The 24,153-nt window shown below is 42.1% G+C and overlaps 1 protein-coding gene across 1 annotated transcript in view; it reads right to left on the bottom strand.

The window, feature by feature from the left end:
* The window catches only part of LOC311145720 (ribosomal protein S6 kinase alpha-5-like), a 37,148-nt gene that overhangs the window by 12,263 nt on the left and 732 nt on the right, over positions 1-24,153 (bottom strand). Inside the window, exons 2-9 of the mRNA XM_084182003.1 lie at positions 15,702-15,773; positions 15,278-15,496; positions 14,838-14,953; positions 14,357-14,458; positions 9,909-9,992; positions 9,489-9,592; positions 7,735-7,885; positions 1,287-1,448 (exon numbers count right to left, since the gene is read on the bottom strand). Of these exons, the coding sequence (XP_084038129.1) occupies positions 1,287-1,448; positions 7,735-7,885; positions 9,489-9,592; positions 9,909-9,992; positions 14,357-14,458; positions 14,838-14,953; positions 15,278-15,496; positions 15,702-15,773 (1,010 nt within the window). The remainder of the gene's footprint in view (positions 1-1,286; positions 1,449-7,734; positions 7,886-9,488; positions 9,593-9,908; positions 9,993-14,356; positions 14,459-14,837; positions 14,954-15,277; positions 15,497-15,701; positions 15,774-24,153) is intronic.

Consider the following 24,153-nt stretch of genomic DNA (forward strand, 5'->3'; position numbering starts at 1 on the left):
CATTATAACCTGTCAATCCTGTAACAACTGGAGTGAGCGTGACAATGGCTGCCATTCATTGGTGGTCCATCTGTGCTTATTGTTAGAACTGTCATCTATGATGGGATTGGGATGTGCTGCCTGGTTCCAGCTGTGAAGTGCCCAGAGCTCGCTAACAGACACACACACACACACACACAGCTGCGTGGCATGCATGCAGAGTAAGAGCCATGGATGGACGGAAGGATGGATGGATGAATGGGGATGGATGCATGAGAACACCCTAATTGCCAGGCATCTGATTGCGCTGCTGTGAAATTACATCTCGTCGGGGCTCTAATGCAATTTCATTTTGTTTTGTGAGGCGGGAGAGCAGACCCCAGAGTTAAAAGTTGTGATAGCAGACGTTATCTCTATCTAACGCAATTGCTAAGGCCTGGCTTCAAATTATAAAGACTAGCCTACAAATTCTAGTATATGTGAAAGTCGGGCTGCGGGCATGAAATAAAACAAGCCAAGATGAAGTTGGCAATCATAGGTTTAAGGCGTAATTGAGGCAGACATGGTGATTCTCTGGAACCATAACCTTTTATTCCAGCAGAGAAAAAGAGAGAAGGCCTTATAATGGGCCTATTGATCAGCCAGGCTCGAGGAGCCAGAAGGCATGGCAATCACAGCTGAGATTTTGCGCAATAGCCTACATCAATCAAACACTCAACCAAAAGCTGGCACACAGCTGTATTCATAAAGCGTCTCAGTGCAGATCTAGGATCAGGTCCCTCCGTCCATATAATTATGATCTAAAAGACCAAAATTGATCCTCGATCTGCACTCATGCTCCGAGATGCTTTGTGAATAGGGGCTCTGGGACACATTATGGTTCAAAGCTATAGCATAAATAGTCATTCACATCTGTTAGGTCCATCAGAACTGTATATGGCTATAATTATACGCCTTGAATGAAAAGCCCTTTAGTCAATTTGAATACCAATGTACACACAGACGTGCTCATATTGAGGATTTTCTAAACAATGTCAATAGCTGAGGAGTCAAAGACATACATAGAAACTGCGTCATCTGTGACACCATCTACCACACTTCAAAGAGTTTACATTGAATGTAAAGAAAATAATGTTGAAGTTTAACTAAATTAAACATCATTTGACAATTTGGTCTGTATTAAAAAGCATAATCAAACACTTCCCACCCCATCTGAAAGATGCATTGTCAAAAAACAGAAAAAGGTGGTCACAGTTCTGAGGCAGAGCTGCAGGGGAGTAGGTAGGGTCCATCTAACACACACACACCTGAAAGATGCGGTCACAGTTCTGAGGCAGAGCTGCAGGGGAGTAGGTGGGGTCCATTTCTGTGAACTCCTCCGCAAAGTTGCTGACATCCAGCTCATCCCTGATCACCGGCTTAAACGGGGCAGGCACCCTCTTAGCTGCTAAGTCCTCCCAGTTAATCTTCTAAAATATTAAGGAGATGAAGCACAACAAAAAGATTTAGTCAGCAACCATTTCTACTTCAAGATCATTTTATCAACAAAGGCAAATATAAAGTGTCTTCAGAAAGTATTCACACACCTTGACGTTTTCCACGTTTTGTTGTGTTACAGCCTGAATTTAAAACGGATTAAATTGAGTTTTTTGGTCACTGGCCTACACACAATACCCCATAATGTCAAAGTGGAATTATGTTTTTCAAGACATGGTGATTCTCTGGAACCATTACCTTTTATTCCAGCAGAGAAATTGAAATTGAGAAAAAAAAATATTCCAGTTTTTCCATTTTCTTTAAAAATTAATTGAAAATCAAATGTCTTGAGTCAATAAGTATTCAACCCCTTTGTTATGGCAAGCCTAAATACATTCAGGAGTAAAACATTTGCTTAACAAGTCACATAACTTGCATGGAATAATAGTGTTCAACATGATTTTTGAATGACCACCTTATCTCTGTACCCCACTCATACAATTATCTGTAAGGTCCCTCAGTCGAGCAGTGAATTTCAAACACCGATTTAACCACAAAGACCAGGGAGGTTTTCCAATGCCTCGCAAAGAAGGGCACCCATTTGTAGATGGGTGTAAAAACAAAAGAAAAAAGCAGACACTGAATATCCCTTTGAGCATGGTGAAGTTATTAATTACACTTTGGAAGATGTATCAATCCACCCAGTCACTACAAAGATACAGGCGTCCTTCCTAACTCAGTTGCCGGAGAGGAAGGAAACCTGTCAGGGATTTCGACCATTAGGCCAATGGTGACTTTAAAACAGTTTCAGAGTTTAATGGCTGTGATAGGAGAAAACTGAGGATGGATTAACAACATTGTCGTTACTCCACAATACTAACCTAATTCACAGAGTGAAAATAAGTAAGCCATATTCCAAAACATGCATCCTGTTTGCAACAAGACACTAAAGTAAGTGTAAAAAATGTGGCAAAGCAATTAACATTTTGTCCTGAATACAAAAAGTGTTGTATTGGATTTGCCCCAAACATAACACAGTAACACTCTCCATATTTTCAAGCATACTGGTGTTATGGGTATGCTTGTAATCGTTAAGGACAGGGAGTTTTTTTAGGATAAAAAAGAAACGAAATGGAGCTAAGCACAGGCAAAATCCTAGAGGAAAACCTGGTTCAGTCTGCTTTCCACTAGACACTGGGAGATATATATATATATATATATATATATATATATTCACCCTTCAGCAGGACAATAACCTAAAACACAAGGCCAAATCTACACTGGAGTTGATTACCAGAAGACAGTGAATGTTCCTGAGTGGTCGAGTTAGAGTTTTGACTTAAATATGCTTGAAAATCTATGGCAAGACCTGAAAATGTTTGTCTAGCAATGATCAACAACCAATTTGACAGAGCTTGAAGAATTCTGAAAAGAATAATGGGCAAATGTTGCACAATCCAGGTGTGGAAAGCTCTTAGACTTAGCCAGAAAGACTCACAGCTGTAATCACTGCCAAAGGTGATTCTAACATGTATTGTCTCAGGGGGTTGAATACTTATCTAACCAAAGATACTCTGAGTGTACAAAACATTAGGAACACCTTCCTAATATTGAGTTGCACCCCCCTTTGCCCTCAGAACAGTCTCTATTACATGGGGCATGGACTCAACAAGGTGTCGAAAGCATTCCACAGGGATGCTGGCCCATGTCGACTCCAACGCTTCTCACAGTTGTGTCAAGTCGGCTGGTAGTGGATCTCTACTCCGAATAGCTCGTTCCATCTCATCCCACAGATGCTAAATTCGATTGAGATCTGGTAACTGGGCAGGCCACTGCAGTTAGCTGAATTCACTGTCATGTTCGCGTAACCATTCCTGGACAACCCTAGCCTTGTGGCATGGGGCATAGAGTATGACAGTATGAGTCATAATACCCATAAAACCTAGCAGTTAAACAGTGAAATGGTTCCAATTGTTGTTCATTTTCAATCTTCCCATAGGGGATTTTAGAAACACCTAAAATAAGGGCTGTGTTTCGTGTAAGCTTACCCTGGCTTGACATTTTGATAACCGTATAAATCTCTAGGACAAGGTGACTTTATCAATATATTCGCCTGTATTTACCCCCCATAAATGATATGCTAATTAGCTGCTAATGTGAACTAAAGAAATACAAATGCCATGATGATCTGGACGAGACTGTCAAATCAAGGCAAAGGTAAATGTAGAAATGAATAAATTGGCCACATTTCTTTAAATGGAGAATTCTGTGAACGGTCTTGTGCAAGTTTTAAATTGACACAACACCTGTTAGCAAAGGGGTCTGCTAGATATGACACCCAGGAGCTTTCAGGGATTTGTAGTTTTGCATGAATGTCTACTTTGATGGTAATTAGCATTTTAGAATCTGAGAGTAAATCGAGCCGAATATATTAATAAAACTCACCATGTCCAAGAGAGATTTACATAGTTATCAAAACGTCACGCCAGGGTAAGCCTACACAAAACACAGCACTTATTTGGAGTGTTTCTAAAATCCCATATGGGAAAAATGAATGGTGGAAAAACTATTGGAATCGTTTCCCTGTTTGACCGCTAGGTTTTATGGGTATTATGACACCGCCACTGTGGGTCTCTATTATCCTGCTGAAAAAAACAATTTGCAGATGGATACAATGCTGCCATGAAAGGACGCACCTGATTGGCAATGATGTTCCGATATCCTGTGGCATTCAAACACTGCTCCACTTTTATCAAGAGGCCCAATGTGTGCCATAGAAATACACCCCACACCATCAGCCTGCAATGTTGACACGCGCCATGGTGGATGCATGTACTCATCCCTTCAGCGTAAAACAGCAGGAACCGGGATTCATCAGACCAGGCAACGTTTTTCCAATTCTCCAGTGTTTTCGTTCCTTAGCCCACTGCAATCGCAGTTTCTTGTTTTTTGCTGAAAGAAGTGGAACTCTAAGGTCGTCGGCTGCCATACCCCATTTGTGTCAATGTACGACGAGTTGTGCATTCTTTTATGGGTTTTTGGGTATCAATGTTGTACTGGACTGTCAGTTGACTAACTGTAGTCCATCTGTTGCTCTGCACAATTCGTGCTGGCCTCCTTTGTCCTCTTTCATCAATGACCTGTTTTCAACCACTGGCCCGCCATTGGCTGGATGTCCTTTGGGTGGTGGACCATCTTTGATACACATGGGAAACTGCTGAGTGTGAAAAACCCAGCAGCGTTGCAGTTCTTGACACACTCAAACCAGTGCGACTGGCACCTACTACCATACCCCGTTCATTCACCCTCTGAATGGCACACATACACAATCCATGTCTCAATTGTCTCAAGGCTTAAAAATAATTATTTAACCTGTCTCCTGCCCTTCATCTACACTGATTGAAGTGGATTTAACAGATGATATCAATAAGGGACCATAGCTTTCACCTGGATTCACCTGGTCAGTCTATGTCATGGAAAGAGCAGGTGTTCCTAATGTTTTGTATATTAGTGTTATAAACTGTGCCTCAGAAAGTATTCAGACCCCTTGACTTTTTCCACATTTTGTTAGGTTACAGCTTTATTCTAAAATTGATTAAATCGTTTTTTTCCCTAATCAATCTACACCAAATACCCCATAATGATGAAGCAAAAACAGGTAAAAAAATATTTGTGCAAATTTATATACAATTTTTTTTTTACTGAAATATCACATTCACATAAGTATTCAGACCCTTTAATCAGTACTTTGTTGAAGCACCTTTGGCAGCGATTACAGCCTCGAGTCTTCTTGGGTATTACGCCACAAGCTTGGCACACCTGTATTTGGGGAGTTTCTCCCATTCTTCTCTGCAGATCCCCTCAAGCTCTGTCAGGTTGGATGGGGAGCGTTGCTGCACAGCTATTTTCAGGTCTCTCCAGAGATGTTAGATTGGGTTAGAAACATCAAGGATGATCAATTGAAACAGGATGCACCTGTGCTCAATTACGTGTCTCATAGCAAAGGGTATGAATTCTTATGTAAATAAGGTATCTGTTTTTTAATTTTAATAAATTTGAAAAATAATTACCAACCTGTTTTCGCTTTGTCATTATGGGGTATCATCATCCATTTTAGAATAATGCTGTAACGTAACAAAATGTGGAAAAAGTCAAGGGGTCTGAATACTTTCCGAAGGCACTGTGTGTGTGTGTGTATGTGTATATATATATATATATATATATATATATATATATATATATATATATATATATATATATATATATATATATATATATATATTAGATAATGTTTAGATCGTTGACAAAAAAATGACAAATCCATTTTAATCCCACTTTGTAACAACAAAATGTGGAATACTTTACGAAGGTACTGTATACACTGTATGGTATGTAGTCCTATCAATACACAACCTACAAATGAACCTACGACGTATCAATTTGTCTAAATGCCACAGAAAAAAACCAAAAGGCCTTCTAAGATGTGTTAGAAAGGAGATGCTAACCTGGTCCCAGATCTGTTTGTGCTGTATAGCTAACTACTAAGGTTATTAGTCATGACAATGACCATAGGAGTTGGCTATACAGCACAAACAGATCTCCGACCAGCCTATGGAAATACAGTTGAAGTCAGAAGTTTACATACACTTAGGTTAAGGTCATTAAAACTCGTTTTTCAACCCCTCCACACATTTCTTGTTAACAAACTATAGCTTTGGCAAGTCAGTTAGGACATCTACTTTGTGCATGACACAAGTAATTTTTCCAACAATTGTTTACAGACAAATTATTTCACTTATAATTCACTGTATCACAATTCCAGTGGGTCAGAAGTTTACATACACTAAGTTGACTGTGCCTTTAAACAGCTTGGAAAATTCCAGAAAATTATGTCATGGCTTTAGAAGCTTCTGATAGGCTAATTGACATAATTTGAGTAAATTGGAGGTGTACCTGTGGATGTATTTCAAGGCCTACCTTCAAACTCAGTGCCTCTTTGCTTGACATCATGGGAAAATCAAAATAAAATCAGCCAAGACCTCAGGATTTTTTTTTTATAGACCTCCACAAGTCTTGTTCATCCTTGGGAGCAATTTCCAAACAAACAATAGTACGCAAGTATAAACACCATGGGACCACGCAGCCGTCATACCGCTCAGGAAGGAGACGCGTTCTGTCTCCTAGAGATGAACGTAACTTGGTGCGAAAAGTGCAAATCAATCCCAGAACAGCAAAGGACCTTGTGAAGATGCTGGAGGAAACAGGTACAAAAGTATCTATATCCACAGTAAAACGAGTCCTATATCGACATAACCTGAAAGGCCGCTCAGCAAGGAAGAAGCCACTGCTCCAAAACCGCCATAAAAAAGCCAGACTACGGTTTGCAACTGCACATGGGGACAAAGATCGTACTTTTTGGAGAAATGTTCTCTGGTCTGATGAAACAAAAATAGAACTGTTTGGCCATAATGACCATCGTTATGTTTGGAGGAAAAAGGGGGTTGCTTGCAAGCCGAAGAACACCATCCCAACCGTGAAGCACGGGGGTGGCAGCATCATGCTGTGGGGTTGCTTTGCTGCAGGAGGGACTGGTGCACGTCACAAAATAGATGGCATCATGAGGAAGGAAAATTACGTGGATATATTGAAGCAACATCTCAAGACATCAGTCAGGAAGTTAAAGCTTGGTGGCAAATGGGTCTTCCAAATGGACAATGACCCCAAGCATGCTTCCAAAGTCGTGGCAAAATGGCTTAAGGACAACAAAGTCAAGGTATTGGAGTGGCCATCACAAAGCCCTGACCTCAATCCTATAGAAAATTTGTGGGCAGAACTGAAAAAGCGTGTGCGAGCAAGGAGGCCTACAAACCTGACTCAGTTACACCAGCTCTGCCAGGAGGAATGGGCCAAAATTCACCCAACTTATTGTGGGAAGCTTGTGGAAGGCTACCTGAAACGTTTGACCCAAGTTAAACAATTTAAAGGCAATGCTACCAAATACTAATTGAGTGTATGTAAACTTCTGACCCACTGGGAAGGGAATGTGATGAAAGAAATAAAAAGCTGAAATAAATAATTCTCTCTACTATTATTCTGACATTTCAAATTCTTAAAATATAGTGGTGATCCTAACTGACCTAAGACAGGGAATTTTTACTAGGATTAAATGTCAGGAATTGTGAAAATCTGAGTTTAAATGTATTTGGCTAAGGTGTATGTAAACTTCCGACTTCAACTGTATCTCTGGTACGAAGTTAAGGAGCTGCCTCGCTCTCCTACCTGGTAGAATGGATGTTTCTTAACGTTGTCAGCTCGGTCAGGCCCTGAGCCCAGTCTCTTCTTTGGGTCTTTGATGAGGAGGCCCCGGATGAGGTCTTTGGCCAGAGGGCCCATGTCTTTGGGGAATGGAGGGTCCTTCTTCAAGATCCTCCTGACGGGTGACAGAGGTCAGGGTTGGATAGGATTTTGTTTTTATTAGTAAAAAACGATAAAACATACTGTACATCAGACAAATTCTACTCTGAACCTTGAAGCCAGTTCCACAGCTGATGTTCATTCTCCCCCTCTAATCAGGGACTGATTTAGACCGGAGGCACCAGGTAGAACAGAAAACCAGCAGTACTCTGGGCCTCCAGGATCAGATTGGAATACCCCTGACTGACATACATTAACAAGAAGTGTATTTGATCCCAGAGAATAACACATGAAAGCATGAATGAAAACACATTTCCAAAGTGGTTGACAGACAGTCCAGAGAGAGAGAGATGGAGAACAACAATCCAGATAAAGCTTTATATGAGAGGCCAGATATAGAAGAATACTTTATTGTCCGTTTTCTTGGAGTACTTGGAAATTCATATTTTTTCCTTGATCAGCCCAACTTGATTAGACACACACACACTGGCTGGGCACCAACTACTTATTGCTGAGTAAAAAGGACAAGTGAAATATATTTTTGTTTTCCATAGAACCAGGCAATCAAATGGATGTTTAGTTTAGTGTATTAGGATCCCCATTAGCTAATGCTCATGCAGCACTACTCTTCCTGGGGTTCACATGTTAGGAGATATTAGGACAGTGGTCACCAACCTTTTCTGAGTTAAGATTACGTTGAGTCAAAATGCAAGCTGAGATCTACCACTCAGATAATTTTTTTAAAACATGACTTAAAAAACATAAGCCTATGCAACATGAACCTATTAAAAACAGTTCTGTAGATATGAGGTTTATGCAGTAGGCTATAGGTCCAATATATTATTACTGCATTTTGGCTACCTCTCACCTGACTCACCGTCCCTCCACTCTCCCTCCCTCTGCTGAGAAAAGGGGACACAGTCTTCCAACTGATAGCGAAACTTAAGTCACACTGCATTATTTCTGCCTCATGCACCAATTAATATTGTTTCTCCTATGACCAGAGAAAGTTAAATATTCCCCAATATTAAAAAAGAGAAGCCAATAATAATGAAAATGCAAGCTTATCGAAACACTTTGCTATAGTCATTCATTGCTGCTGCAGTGGTGGTTGTAGAGTGAGTGAAAGTAGGGATAACGCACATTGTATGGCTTATAAAAGTGTTGAACAAAGTGTTGACAGTGCTGTATAACAACTTAAACATTAATTTAGTCATAAAAACATCAGTTCTTTGCTGTATTCATTGAGTCTCTCTAGTCATTGTTTTAGAAGTTTTTAAATATCACAGTATCAACTTTGCTGTGCGCTCGAGGCTTCTTTTTACAGTCTATTGCTCGAGGAAACTAAGCAGACATGGTGATCTGAGCTATCTGATTGGCCAGCGGCAGGCCTATAGGTGCACTTTATTTGCTCTCTGGGCCTGCTGGGTAGAGTAGAGTTCTACCTTCAGACACATGAAATGGTTCAAAATGGGAACACTTTGCCTTCCCCTGCGCTAGGGCTGCTGAATCAAGTGCACCTAACACAAACAGAAATGTTTGGTGATCGACTAGAAATGCCTCGCGATCGACCGGTTGGTGACCACTGTGTTAGGAGATAGATCTAGGAGAATGCTTACTTGGCGATATCTGTGTGAGAGTTCTCGTCTCCATCGACGGTGAATGGTGATCCGCCTGTCATAAGTTCATACATCAATACCCCAAGGCTCCACCAGTCTACTGCCTGGAACACGGGTAGATATTCCATGGATGAATAAAGTTTGTATTATTAATATTATATACAGCTCATGCTATACATGCCATGTGACAAAGGTGGCGTTCCAGGCTGCCTACATTGCAGATGCGTTGTGCAAATGATTCAACATAGGCAGCTTGGAACAGCACCAAAGACACCGGAGGCAGCTCTTACAGGTGTGCAGCAGACTACACCCAGTTATTAGTGAGCTAGACCTATGATTACCTGTGTACCATGTGCATTTGGGTCAGGAACAGTAGAACAGGTAGTATAACACCACTGGGGGTTCTAAATGATGAATTACCATGTCATGGCCAGCCTCTCCTCCCTCTACGATCTCTGGGGCCATGTACTCAATGGTGCCACAGACAGAGTAAGCCCTCTCCAACTGGGGAACAACACACGCAGTCAAAACATTGAAATACCATAGCAAGATGAGATTTTTCCCGCTCTTTATTTCTTGTTTACTAATCACTGACATTTTCAGACACACTAGGATTGGACAGGAAGGAAGCTTGAAACTAGGACACATTTGATCAGTTCAGGTAGAAAATAAGTAATTGTTGTGAAGAAAAACCTAGCAAGCACCACAGAACAGGGACATCTAACCGTGATCTTATAATGATGGTCATACAGAGGCTGTATACACTACATAACCATCATACAGAATGTGTATATAGACTGCCAAAAACGATCATAAAGAATTGTTGCGTCTCAAATGGTACCATATTCCCAATGGGCCCTGGTCAAAAGCAGTGCACTATATGGGGAACAGGGTGCCATTTGGGACACATACACTGCATAAGCACTGGCTGCAAAACATATTTTCAAGTGGGCTGGACATATATCAGAACCACTGAATCAAACATCCAGACAGACATAAACATGCACATGCAGATACTGGGTGGTCTGGTGTCTGTGCTAGCATAAACACTCATCCATAAGTAGAAGAGAGAAGAAATGTCTGTCAAGGGGCTTGGCATTGCGTAACTTTTGACAAAATAGTCTTGTCCCATCGCGCACTAGCGACTCCTGTGGCGGGCCGGGCGCAGTGCACGCTGACTCAGTCGCCAGGTGTACGGTGTTTCCTCCGACACGTTGGTGCGGCTCGCTTCCGGGTTAAAACGGGCATTGTGTCAAGAAGCAGTGCGGCTTGGCAGGGTTGTGTTTCGGAGGACGTACAGTTCTCGACCTTCGCCTCTCCCGAGTCCGTTCGGGAGTTGCAGCGATGGGACAAGACTGTAACTACTAATTGGATACCACGAAAAAGGGCTAAAAAAATAAATAAATAACAATATAGCACATACTCCTCTGTAGGGCTGGGCGATATGGCCAAAGTATCATATCACAATATATCTTTTGATTTTGGACGGTATGACAGTATTTGACCGTGTTTTTGAATAATAAAAGTTCTAAATATTAAGAACCCTAGGGTGGCAACGTACAAAATATAAGTGATTTTAATGGAGCATTCTCCATTCTGATTGTTTTATAATGTTCAATCCAACCCAAAATAATCTATCAACTTCTGAATTTCCTGCACTTTTGTTATCATTTCCACACTGTGTCACGTAGGGCTACATGATAGATATGGTCAACAAAGCTAGGTCTACAGTAGTTTATTGGTCAACTATTGAAATCATGGAAATAGAGTGATTATTGTAATTCAATAGTTGGAATATAGTTGTGTTTGGTTCTAAATTCTGGTACAAATCCAGACGGACCCCAAAGGAAGCTCAAACTAAATGTATTACACCCAACAGGATGTCGCAGCTGCATAACACAACATACAAGACACACAAGCACATATTTATGTCATCCGACTAGGTGGAGTCATCTCCTTGTATGTCTAAAATAAACAGTCATTCTCTGTTGCTGGGCAGGAACCTAGTCGGTTCCTCTCATTGGTATTGTCGTGGCCCAGCCTGAGCCCAAAACCTTCATGGGTGGGGATGTGTGTGTGTGTGTGTGTGTGAGTGAGAGAGATAAGACTTCAGTTAAGAGTGTTGTTAGGTGGGCCCCTATTGCCCCCCTCCCAGAGGTTCAGTCTCTCTTTAACTGTTGTCCTCACCTTGACCTTGATGTTGAGTTCCACATCTCTCCTTACCCTAGTTCCACAGAGACTAGCCTAGCTTGTCAGGAACTGACACTCGACTGTTGCCTTTAAACTACTTCCTTAGAAATATTAATATACAGAAAAGCAAGAACATGTCTGGAGAGACAGAAACGTTCTGTACTTCCTTCCCCTTGTCACTGCAATAACGACACACAAGGTCCAAGTTATTACGACTAATAAGCTGATTACGCAGTTATAAACGGGCTCATTATGTAATTAAAACGGGCTCAAGTCAGATAGTCTCCAACAATGGGCAGCACGTTGAATACATTGTTGTTTGACATGACAACAAATAAATAAGCCAGAGAGGAATTATTGTGACAGCGTAGGAACCAAAGTTGTCTGGTTAGACTGTAAACTCTCCTTCCAGACTCACATTAAGCATCTCCAATCAAAAGTTAGATCTAGAATTGGCTTCCTATTTCGCAACAAAGCCTCCTTCACTCATGCTGCCAAACATGCCCTCATAAAACTGACTATCCTACCGATCCTTGACTTCTGCGATGTCATTTACAAAATAGCCTCCAACACTCTACTCAGCAAATTGGATGTAGTCTATCACAGTGCCATCCGTTTTGTCTCCAAAGCCCCATATACTACCCACCATTGTGACCTGTACGCTCTTGTTGGCTGGCCCTCACTACATATTCGTAGCCAAACCCACTGGCTCCAGGTCATCTATAAATCACTGCTAGGCAAATCCCCGCCTTATCTTAGCTCACTGGTCACCATAGCAACACCCACCCATAGTCTGCGCTCCAGCAGGTAAATCTCATTGGTCATCCCCAAAGCCAACACCTCCTTTGGCCGCCATTCCTTCCAGTTCTCTGCTGCCAATGACTGGAACGAACTGCAAAAATCTCTGAAGCTGAAGACACTTATCTCCCTCACTAACTTTAAGCGTCAGTTGTCAGAGCAGCTTACCGATCACTGCACCTGTACACATATAATAATGTAATATATAATAACACATATAATAATGTACATATACGATGTTACATTACATGTGTATTCTCTTACTTGATGTAGCTAGCTAGCTAACATATTCATGCTTTGCCTATTCCTCTCTGATTTAGAAGATACCATTGCACAAACAACATAGTGATCTAGGCCTACGCCAGAACTGGTATCAGGCTGTATATTAGCTACAGTGTAGCTACGTTTGGTCTGACTCTGATTACTTTTAGCTAGCTAGCTAACTAGTGATTAGCATTAGTGGCTAACATGATATATTTTAGCCACAACTTGCTAATAAAATAAAAAACTAGCTGTTTGCTGACTGTAAAGATACACAAACTAATAGTGTATTTATAGCAGGCTTTGAAAGCAGCATTGTTGTCACCAACATCTTGTTGCGTCTGACCATGCAGACTGCAGAGTGAACAGGAAGTGAAGTGCTCGTGACTCCATGGTCGAGCAACAACAACTGTGACATTACACCCGCCATAGTTGCATATAACACTTAACATACCAAACATTGAAATACCGTTATAGAAGGTAAAGTAAAAACTAGTCATTGGAGAAAAAATTTGATACAATTACATATCAGGATATTATTTTTGACAATGTATCGTTTTGACAATGTCGCAATATTATTTTCTCTCTAGTTGGCTGTACCTGCACCAAAACGTCTTTATTTTTCCTTCATAGCTTGTTCTCCATCTTCTTTTTAAATAGGGAGCCAATTTGCTTTCAGCATGTTTTATTTTATTTTAATTTTAGTAATTTTTATTTATTTACAATACAAAACATACACATACAACCGACAGCATACAAACGTACACAAACATCAACGACATCACACCTGCCAAGACCCACCTGCTCACACCCCCATCTCCAGCACCCACATCACTCTCCGCCACATGGCCTCAAACTGCTCCCATTTTGTTTCTCTTTGTCGCCCACGCACTTTCAACATTTAGATAATAAAGCATTTGACCTTTCCATTGTGTTAACGATGGAGGATTGGTTGATTTCCAGTTTAAGCCCATCTTTTTTCAAGGTGATTGATGAGAAAAGTATCGTCCAACCCATCGGGTAGCTCACTGCATGCTCATATGCCATGTCTTGAAATATGCAGACAGACGGATTAAAAGTACATTTACATTGTAATACTTCTGACAGCCAACTTTCTAACTCCGCCCCTAGCACTTTTCTTTCCATTTTGAAAAATTTTCCGTTTTGATTCCAAAACTCGTTTTCTCATGGCTCTCTCTTGTCCCTCTGCAACGGACATATGGTGAGCAATATGTTTAGAACATCGAATCGCAATAAAAATCACAGTATCGAATTGCAATACATATAGAATCGTGAGAATCGCAATACATATCGTATCGGCGCCTAAGTATCATGATAATATCGTATTGTGGAGGTCACTGGCAATTCCCAGCCCTAGTAAAAACCCAAACCGGTCCATGCAACAATACCGGCATATAGTCAAATAAGGTACATCGCCCAGCCCTACTAATCCATTAACTCTGCGAGGGATGCGTCGCGGGTGTGAATGCACCCTAATACTATAAGTAGTCTAACCATTTTAAAGTACAACACTACAAGCACAAGTCTTCCATGTGTCATAATGTTCATATGGATGTATGGGTAGGCCTGTTGCTCCATACATAATCTGGAATACATACCTCATCAAACTCTTTGCTGAGGCCAAAGTCTGTGAGCACTATGTGCCCGCTGGAGTCCATGAGGATGTTCTCCAGCTTCAGGTCTCTGTAGACTATCCCCAGCTAGAAAACAGTCAGGCGATTACAAGGCTCGACTACGACAACAATGTAGAATCAGCGATTATTCCAGAATGTATTTTAGGGACGGTTTCGCAGACACAAATTAAGCATAGTCCTGGACTAAAAAGCATGGAGAATCTCCAGTGAAATAGCTTTTTAGGCCAGGACTATGCTTAATCTGTGTCCAGGAAACCGGCCCTTAAAATATGACAGTTGTGATAACACAGTATGATGAAGGATTTCTAGGAAACTGCACCATTTGCAGCTGCATTTAGGCTACAACTCCAAAACGATTGTACCTTAATGAAGTTGAGGATTGTCAAAACTGAATGAAGTGTTGGTCTACAAGTACCCACACTGGTCTACAAGTACCCACACTCACCTGGTGTAGATGCTCCAGTGCCAGGACTATCTCTCCACTGTACAAAGCTACCTCCTGCTCTTTGAACCGAACCCTCTGCACCAGGTGTGTGAAGAGCTCCCCACCGTTCACATAATCTGTCATAATAACAATCATAATAATAATAATGAAACCGGTATGAACAAGCCAGGTTGTCTTAACTCCCGTGATATTACATTTCAACATTGCCGGTATAATTCTAGAATTCAAATGGGTCAGTTCAGTTCACTGTAAGGCAGGTGAAAAGTCTCACTGATAATGCTGAATTTCTTTCGTAACAATCTTGCATTCTGCTACTTGACATTCGTACTTCACATACTTCATATTTATGTCTTCATTGTAAAATAACAACTCTCTGTAAAGACAGAGCGAGAGAGACAAAAAGAGAAGAGGAGAGAGAGGAGAGAGACAGAGATCCAGACCTAGTATGAGGTGCAGCTTGGTGTCCGTCTGGAAGGCGTAGTGGAGGGTAACGAGGAACGGTGATTGTCTGATGTGTTCCAGAACCTGTCTCTCTGTGCGTGTGTGTTCTGCCGTCTTGGCCTTCTGTATTATCGTGGCCTTCTTCAACACCTTCATGGCGTATAGTTGCCCTGCATCGTGACCGCTCACTTTGCGCACCAGGAACACCTTGCCATAGGCTGAGAGAGAGAGGAAAGAAAAACATTAAAAAGTCAGCAGCCAAAAGCATTCAGTGCATTTGTAGCTCACCTGGAGCACTGGATGGGCAGAGTTTTCAAAACCACCCACCCACCCACACCCCCCAGGCGAGATAAAATGAATGCACCTCCTCAAAATCAGTGACAACTTTCCAGCATTGGATTGGCTTTTAGAACTGTCACTCACCTCCAGTTCCCAGCACCTTTAGCAGCTCAAAGTTCTCGATGCCCACCCTCTCGACGTGGCCGGTCAGGTTGGCTGTGGAAAGACAAATATGGCAGACAAAGATGGCTTACAAACAAGAAAGTATCACAAATGCTTCACAATACACACAAGGCCTAGAATATTGGCCTGGATCTAAAAAAACGAAACAAAAAATTCATCTCAATGCCGAAACTGATGACTTCTGCATTATTCAATGTTGTTATCCAAATCACATGTTAGGCTAATGTGTGTCACTGGAGTGAACACAACTCTGAAAGCAGAGTGAGCAGCTGTTAAGGCTACAGTATGTAGTCTAGGCCTAGGCTAACACGTGTGTGCGTGCATGGCATGCGTGAGAAGGAGAAGAGTGCATAGCAAGTACGCAAGCAAGAGTGAAGGTAATCTGGGAGTTTGAGGGTGTGCCAGTAGCCTTGTAAACGACGTTCGATGTTGGGTAGCATGGGAACACTGTGTGTGTTACGCTGGCGTGCACGCACGTCTGTGTACACGTCTCTAAGCACACAGAGTAGAGCAGTTCAAGCATGCTCCTCTAAGATCTGAGTGTCTATTGTAGCGAACACATTCCTGCTGTCTCACAGACAGACAGACAGACAGACAGACAGAGACAGTGAGAGAGCGCACTGCCTCAGCCACGAGGTGGCAGATTTCCTCTTTCCTTCCCTCCACTTCGCTCTCTCACTGCGTAAGTGCAACACAAGATAACCTAAAAAGAGAAGCCTGCAAAAAAGTACCAGTTTACTATTGCACACAATGTGTCGATCAATTCCATCATCGCTCTTTCTCAGTCACCACCTCAGAAGACAATACTCACTGATTGATTGACTGACTGACTGACAGCACCAGAGCAATGCATGTCAGGCTGTCTGCCACTCTGACAACATTGAGGTAAGAGGTTCAGATTGCATAACACCAATGCCTGACAGCCCAGCCGGGCAACGACTCCAAGGGCCCAGTCTCATTTCACTGTTTATTCATAGATTTGACTGGGTGTTCTTTCCAGTCAGACCCTCGCCTCATTGCTAAAGGTTATCGAGCTGCTTAATAAGTAGGCCTGGAGGCTCATCATGTGCAGTATCTGGTATATGCCATCTGATCACTTATGCCAACCTTTCTTCATATTATTATGAACTGGGAGAGTTTTGTCCACATCAAAGTGGTCGCCTCAGAGGTCAGATCATATCATATCAGGGATTTACATTAAAGGTAGACTCAGCGAGATGACGTAGATGCAGAAAGTAAAACGGCATAGAGCCCCATGGTTGCGGTGTCATAATACCCATAAAACCTAGCGGTCAAACAGGGAAATGGTTCCAATCGTTTTTCCACCATAGATCTTTCCCATAGGGGATTTAGAAACACTTTTGGGTAAATTCGACCGACTTCTATGCCTGTGCTGTGGCCTTCTAAAAACGAATCATTCAGCACTTCATGTTACAGTGCGCACAGCCCCCCAGGCATCAGGGTTGCCATGTCCGCGGTTTTCCGTCCAAATTGGGCTACCTGGAAAACAATATAGCGGGAGAAAATGTATTGGTCGCGTGTGGCATGTTTTTGGGCTACTTTTACATTGCACCGCAGCCGCCATGGCATAAAATAAATATATATATATATATATATATATATATATATATATATATATATATATATATAAAATAATACTTTTTTTAATAATAATAATATTTTTTTGGGGGGGTGGACATGTGTTTCTTGTATATACCAATGCCCCCTGAGACACCTGCAAGGCCACCACTGTACAGCGCCCTTGGAGCGATTAGGGTTAAGTGCCTTGCTCAAGGGCACAGCGACCGATTTTTTTTAACCTTGTTGGCTCCAGTATTCCAACCAGCAACCTTTCGGTTACTGGCCCAACGCTCTAACCTCGAGGCTACCTGATGCCAAAAGATCTATACATTGGCCTGTAATCAATCCCGGGCCTCCCACGTAGCAGGCGAGAATTCTACCAATGAACCACCAATGCACTGTTACCTGCTGCTGCTGACTACCAGGCAGATAGGCAGGCTGTTGCTGAGTGAGTGGTGGGGAGGGAGGTAGAGGGCGGGAGGGGTGTGAGTGTTTTGAGAGACCGCTGCAGGCAGCTGAGTGAGTGAGTGAGTGAGTCAGTCAGTCAGTGGAGAGCTGCACCAGTACGCGCACACATCATGACAAGTGATGTGAGAACAACGAACTAACAGCACTAGCTAGCTACAGTGCCTTCAGAAAGTATTCATACCCCTTGACTTATTCCACATTTTGTTGCGTTACAGCCCGAATACAAAATGGATTAAATTGATATGTTCTCACCCATCTACACACAATACCCCATAATGACAAAGTGAAAACATGTTTTTATCATTTATAGCAAATTTTTTGAAAATGAAATACACAAATATTTAATCTACGGTACATAAGTATTCCCACCCCTTTGCTATGACATTCCAAATTGAGCTCAGGTGAATCCAATTTCCTTTGATCATCCTTGAGATGTCACTCCAACTTGATTGGAGTCTACCTAGGCTGTGGCCAATTCAATTGTTTGGACATGATTTAGAAAGAAACACACTTGCCTATATAAAAGGTCCCACAGTTTGACAGTGCATGTCAGAGCAGAAACTATAACATGAAGTCCAAGGAACTGTCCGTAGATCTCCGATATAGAATTGTGATGAGGCATATATCTGGGGAAGGGTATAAAACTATTTCTAGAGTGTTGAAAGTTTCCAAGAGCACAGTGGTCTCCATCACTGGGAAATTGAAAACATATGGAACTAACCAGACTCTGCAACCGGGCAAGAAGGACCTTGGTCAGGGAGATGACCAAGAACCCAATGACCACTCTGACAGAACTACAGAGTTCCCTGGCTGAAATAGGAGAATTGCCAGAAGGACTACAGCACTTCGCCAGTCTGGGCTTTATGAGAGTGGCCAGAAGGAAGCCACTCCTACAAAAAGGCACAACAGCACGCCTGGAGTTTGCAAAAAAGTAAGTGGAAGAGAACATAAAGGCAAATGGTTCTGTGGTCTAACGAGACCAAAATTGAACTCTCTGGCCTGAATGCTATGTCTGTAGAAAACCAGGCACAGCTCATCACCTGTCTAACACAATCCCTACCATGAAACATGTTATGGGGATGCTTTTTAGCAGCAGGGACTAGGAGACTAGTAAGGATAGAGGGAACAATGAATGGAGCCAAATCCATGCAAATCCATGATGAGAACCTGCTTCAGAGTGAAAACGACCTTAGACGGGGAGAAGATTTACATTGCAACAGGACCCAAGCATACAGCCAATGCAACGCTGGAATGGCTTCAGAACAAAAATGTGAAAGTCCTTGAGTGGCCCAGCCAAAGTCCAGACTTGAATCCCATTGGAAATCTGTGGAAAGACTTGACTATTGCTGTTCACTGCTCCCCATCTAAATTTTAAAGAGCTTGAGAAAAGCTGATAGAGATACCCAAGACGACTCAAAGCTGTAACTGCCGCCAAAGGTGCTTCTACAAAGTATTGACTCAGGGGTGTGAATCAAGTTTGGACACACCTACTCATTCAAGGGTTTTTCTTTATTTTTACTATTTTCTACATTGTAGAATAATAGTGAAGACATCAAAACTATGAAATAACACATATGGAAACATGTAGTAACCAAAAAAAGTGGTTACCCTTTGCCTTGATAACAGCCACCCTTTGCCTTGATAACAGCTTTGCACACTCTTGGCATTCTCTCAACCAGCTTCATGAGGAATGCTTTCCCAACAGTCTTGAAGGAGTTCCCACATATGCTGAGCACTTGTTGGGTGCTTTTCCTTCACACCGCGGTCCAACTCATCCCAAACCATCTCAATTGGGTTGAGGTCGGGTGATTGTGGAGGCCAGGTCTACTGATGCAGCACTCCATCACCCTCCTTCTTGGTCAAATAGCCCTTACACAGCCTGGAGGTGTGTTGGGTCATTGTCCTGTTGAAAAACAAATGATAGTCCCACTAAGCGCAAACCAGATGGGATGGCGTATCGCTGCAGAATGCTGTAGTAGCCATGCTGGTTAAGTGTGCCTTGAATTCTAAATAAATCAGACAGTGTCATCAGCAAAGCACCCCCACACCATCATACCTCCTCCTCCATGCTTCACGGTGGGAACCACACATGCGGAGATCATCGGTTCACCTACTCTGCATCTCACAAAGACACGTTTTTTTTTTTCTTTAAGCAATGGCTTTTTTCTGCCCACTCTTCCGTAAAGCCCAGCTCTGTGGAGTGTACGGCTTAAAGTGGTCCTATGGACAGATACACCAATCTCCGCTGTGGAGCTTTGCAGCTCCTTCAGGGTTATCTTTGATCTCTTTGTTGCCTCTCTGATTAATGCCTTCCTTGCCTGGGCTGTGAGTTTTGGTGGGCAGCCCTCTTGGCAGGTTTGTTGTGGTGCCATATTGTTTCCATTTTTTAATAATGGATTTAAAATGGTGCTCCGTGGGATGTTCAAAGTTTCGGATATATTTTTATAACCCAACCCTGATCTGTACTTCTCCACAACTTTGTCCCTGACCTGTTTGGAGAGCTCCTTGGTCTTCATGGTGCCGCTTGCTTGGTTGTGCCCCTTGCTTAGTGGTGTTGCAGACTCTGAGGCCTTTCAGAACAAGTGCTCTCCTGTAAGACCTTATGATCCGTACATGATACAGACAACATATTGGTTTCATTATACTCCTTATAGTGTGCTCTAACACAGTGTTTCCCAACTTCAGTCCTCAAGTACCCCCAACAGTACACATTTTCATTGTTGCCGCAAACACCTAATTCAACCCATTTTCTTATTAACCTTCATTTAACCAGGGGAACCCATTGAGACTAGGGTCTAATTTTCAATGGTGCCCTGAGAACAACAGTTCAAGCAATGTGAGCAACAATTCAAGCATTCTAACTACAAAATTACAGTCACATTTCAAATAAATTACGTTACATTCAAAAGGCCAGTAGAAAAATACATTGCTGCCTTAGCTATTTTCAAAGTATTTCTGCCATTTTGTTACATACTCTGGTAATCACACAAATAAAAACGAATCCCATATGCCACCTTGCACAGCAACAGTGCTTGTCAGGGTGGCCAGGTCTAGCTAAAACTTCTAGCCCAATGACCACTCAAAACCCACCCACAAGGCCTGAAAACTTAAAGGGTTCTGAACTTTGTTCAGTTTAAGACATTGTTTGGTACATAACATTTCCAGTGGGCTCTCTACTAATTATGCAGTTCTAATAAATGTTATGAGCACCAGCACAGTGAATGGTAAATGGATTCAAAGGGATCTCCCTCTGCTAAAAGGAGGAATGTGATTGGTTAATAATGAGTTGACTTATGTCAATTTCAAATGGGTTGGTCTTATCATTAAAAGTACCAGAGAGCCCACTCTGGAAATGTGATTTGTTCAAAGAGTATATTGTTCCAAACAATGTCTAAAAATAAGCAAAATCATAAAGATGCAATCAAAGAGGTGCAAGGTCTTAGAGGAGGCATGTATAGGTCCACAAAGGGCCTAAAATGGCCACTTTCATCATGATAAAAAAAAGATATGGTTTGTGATACAAATGTAAAAATGCATGTCCATCCTTCCTCTCAATGTAATTTCTGTGAGAATTGCCAGAATAATCGGAGATACCAAAAAATATATTCTGCTCTCACTGGCGTGGAATCACCCATATATGCCTTAAATGTTCAAGAATATAGACTCTTAGCTTTCCTTTTACACCAAATTTGATGTGCTCCTATGAACTTGTTAGTGCTCATGGGGCTTTTTACATGGAAAAGCCCCGTATGAGAAGAGAGCAAACATGATGCAACTTCACCCATTAAAACATCATGTCTAAAAACAACATACAAGGACAGGTCACATTGTAACAAAATAGGCTAATAAATAGCCTGCCCTACAGCAGTCCTTCCTATCTAAAGCAGAACATACAGAGCCTTGAGCGAAAACCAGACTATTTTCAGCCATCCAATTTATTTCTCTGTCTTCATGACCCCTGTTTTTAAAGACCTGCTTTATTTATGATTCTTGTCTTTCTGCTTGACAACTTGTTTCTGTGTTTTACTGCTGGCTATGGCATCAGTACCAACCAAACTGACCTCTCATCAAGAACAGGGGAATATTATATTAAGGCACAGCTTGGAATCTATCACTTCACTTTATATACAGATATAAAAGAAATATGGCTACGAATGCCTTGTATAGTGTGGATGGACGGAGGGGAGAGAGAGAGAGAGAAAGAGAGAGAGACACCGACAGAAAAGATAAACGATAGAAAGAGAGAGGAGAAAGAGAGGGAGGCCGAACACGCCCATGTCCTCACTCTCACACAGTATGGACTGCTGCTCTGCTAAGGAACTGCTCAGATTATTAGGAAAGTATTCAGACCCCTTGACTTTTTCTACAATTTGGTAGATTACAGCCTTAATCTAAAATGGATTAAATAGTTTTTCCCCCTCATCAATCTACACACAAAGCAAAAACAGGTGTTTAGAAAATTTATAAAAAATACCACATTTACATAAGCATTCAGACCCTTTACGCAGTACTTTTTTGAAGCACCTTTGGCAGCGATTACAGCCTCAAGTCTTTTTTGGTATGACGCTACAAGCTTGGCACACCTGCATTTGGGGAGTTTCTCCCATTCTTCTCTGCAGATCCTCTCAAGCTCTGGTCAGGTTGGATGGGGAGCGTCGGTGCACAGCTATTTTCAGGTCTCTCCAGATGTTCGATCAGGTTCAAGTCCGGGCTCTGGCTGGGCCACTCAAGGACATTCAGAGACTTGTCCCAATGCCACTCCTGCGTTGTCTTGGCTGTGTGCTTAGGGTCGTTGTCCTGTTGGAAGGTGAACCATCGCCCCAATCTAAGGTCCTGAGTGCTCTGGAGAAAGTTTTCATCAAGGATCTCTCTGTACTTTGCTCCGTTCATCTTTCCACCAATCCTGACTAGTCTCCCAGTCCCTGCCGCTGAAAAACATCCCCACAGCATGATGCTGCCACCACCATGCTTCGCCGTAGGGATGGTGCCAGGTTTCCTTCCAGACGTGACGCTTGGCATTCAGGCCAAAGAGTTCAATATTGATTTCATCAGACCAGAGAATCTTGTTTCTCATGGTCTGAGAGTCCTGTAGGTGCCTTTTGGCAAACTCCAAGCGGGCTGTCATGTGCCTTTTACTGAGGAGTGGCTTCCATCTGGCCAATCTACCATAAAGGCCTGATTGGTGGAGTGCTGCAGTGATGGTTGTCCTTCTGGAAGGTTCTCCCATCTCCACAGAGGAACTCTGGAGTTCTGTCAGAGTGACCATCGGGTTCTTGGTCAACTCCCTGACCAAGGCCCTTCTCCCCAGATTGCTCAGTTTGGCCGGGCGGCCAGCTCTAGGAAGAGTCTTGGTGGTTCCAAACTTCTTCAATTTAAGAAAGATGGAGGCCAGTATGTTCTTGGGGACCTTCAATGCTGCAGACATTTTTTGGTACCCTTCCCCAGATCTGTGTCTTGACACAATCCTGCCTCGGAGCTCTACGGACAATTCCTTCGACCTCATGGCTTGGTTTTTGCTCTGACATGCACTGTCAACTGTGGAACCTTATATAGACAGGTGTGTGCCTTTCCAAATAATGTCCAATCAATTGAATTTATCACAGGTGGACTCCAATCAAGTTGTAGAAACATCAAGGATGATCAATGAAAACAGGATGCACCTGAGCTCAATTTCGAGTCTCATAGCAAAGGGTCTGAATACGTACGTAAATAAAGTATCCGTTTTTTTTATTGTTTTTTTTATACATTTGCAAACATTTCTAAAAACCTGTTTTTGCTTTGTCATTATGGGGTATTGTGTGTAGATTGATGAGGAACACATTTATTTAATCAATTTTAGAATAAGGCTGCAATGTAACAAAATGTGGAAAAGGGGGTCTGAATACTTTCCAAATGCACTGTACATGCTAGAATGCGCCAATAGGATCGCGCTTGGCTCTGCCCACCTAGTTGCTTGTTCTGCCAACTATGATTAATTTGTTCCCATTGGAAACGACAGGCTCTGGTCTATCTTGAGTTAGTTATACAAATCTTTGAATGAATGGTGGGAAAACGATTGGAACCATTTCCGTGTTTAACCGCAAGGTTTTATGGGTATTATGACTCATACTGTGGTACTCTATGGGGCCACCCTCACTTCTAGAGGAAAAAGTGAAATGTCAGCAAAATGACAACATATGAAGTAAACAAATGTCACAAATTCTTAGTACAGACTTTGTTTTACATTCCACTTGCAATGAATGATTAGGGTACATTGCAACATCCTCCAAAAATGATTGACCGGGTGGGACAATACAAACTTTAAATACAGACAGTACAGTGTTCAACTGAAACCGAACGCTGACAGGTGACAGCTATCACTCAA

This window comes from Coregonus lavaretus (assembly GCF_964263955.1).
Source record: "Coregonus lavaretus genome assembly, chromosome: 18".
NCBI classification, from domain to species: Eukaryota; Metazoa; Chordata; class Actinopteri; order Salmoniformes; family Salmonidae; genus Coregonus; species Coregonus lavaretus.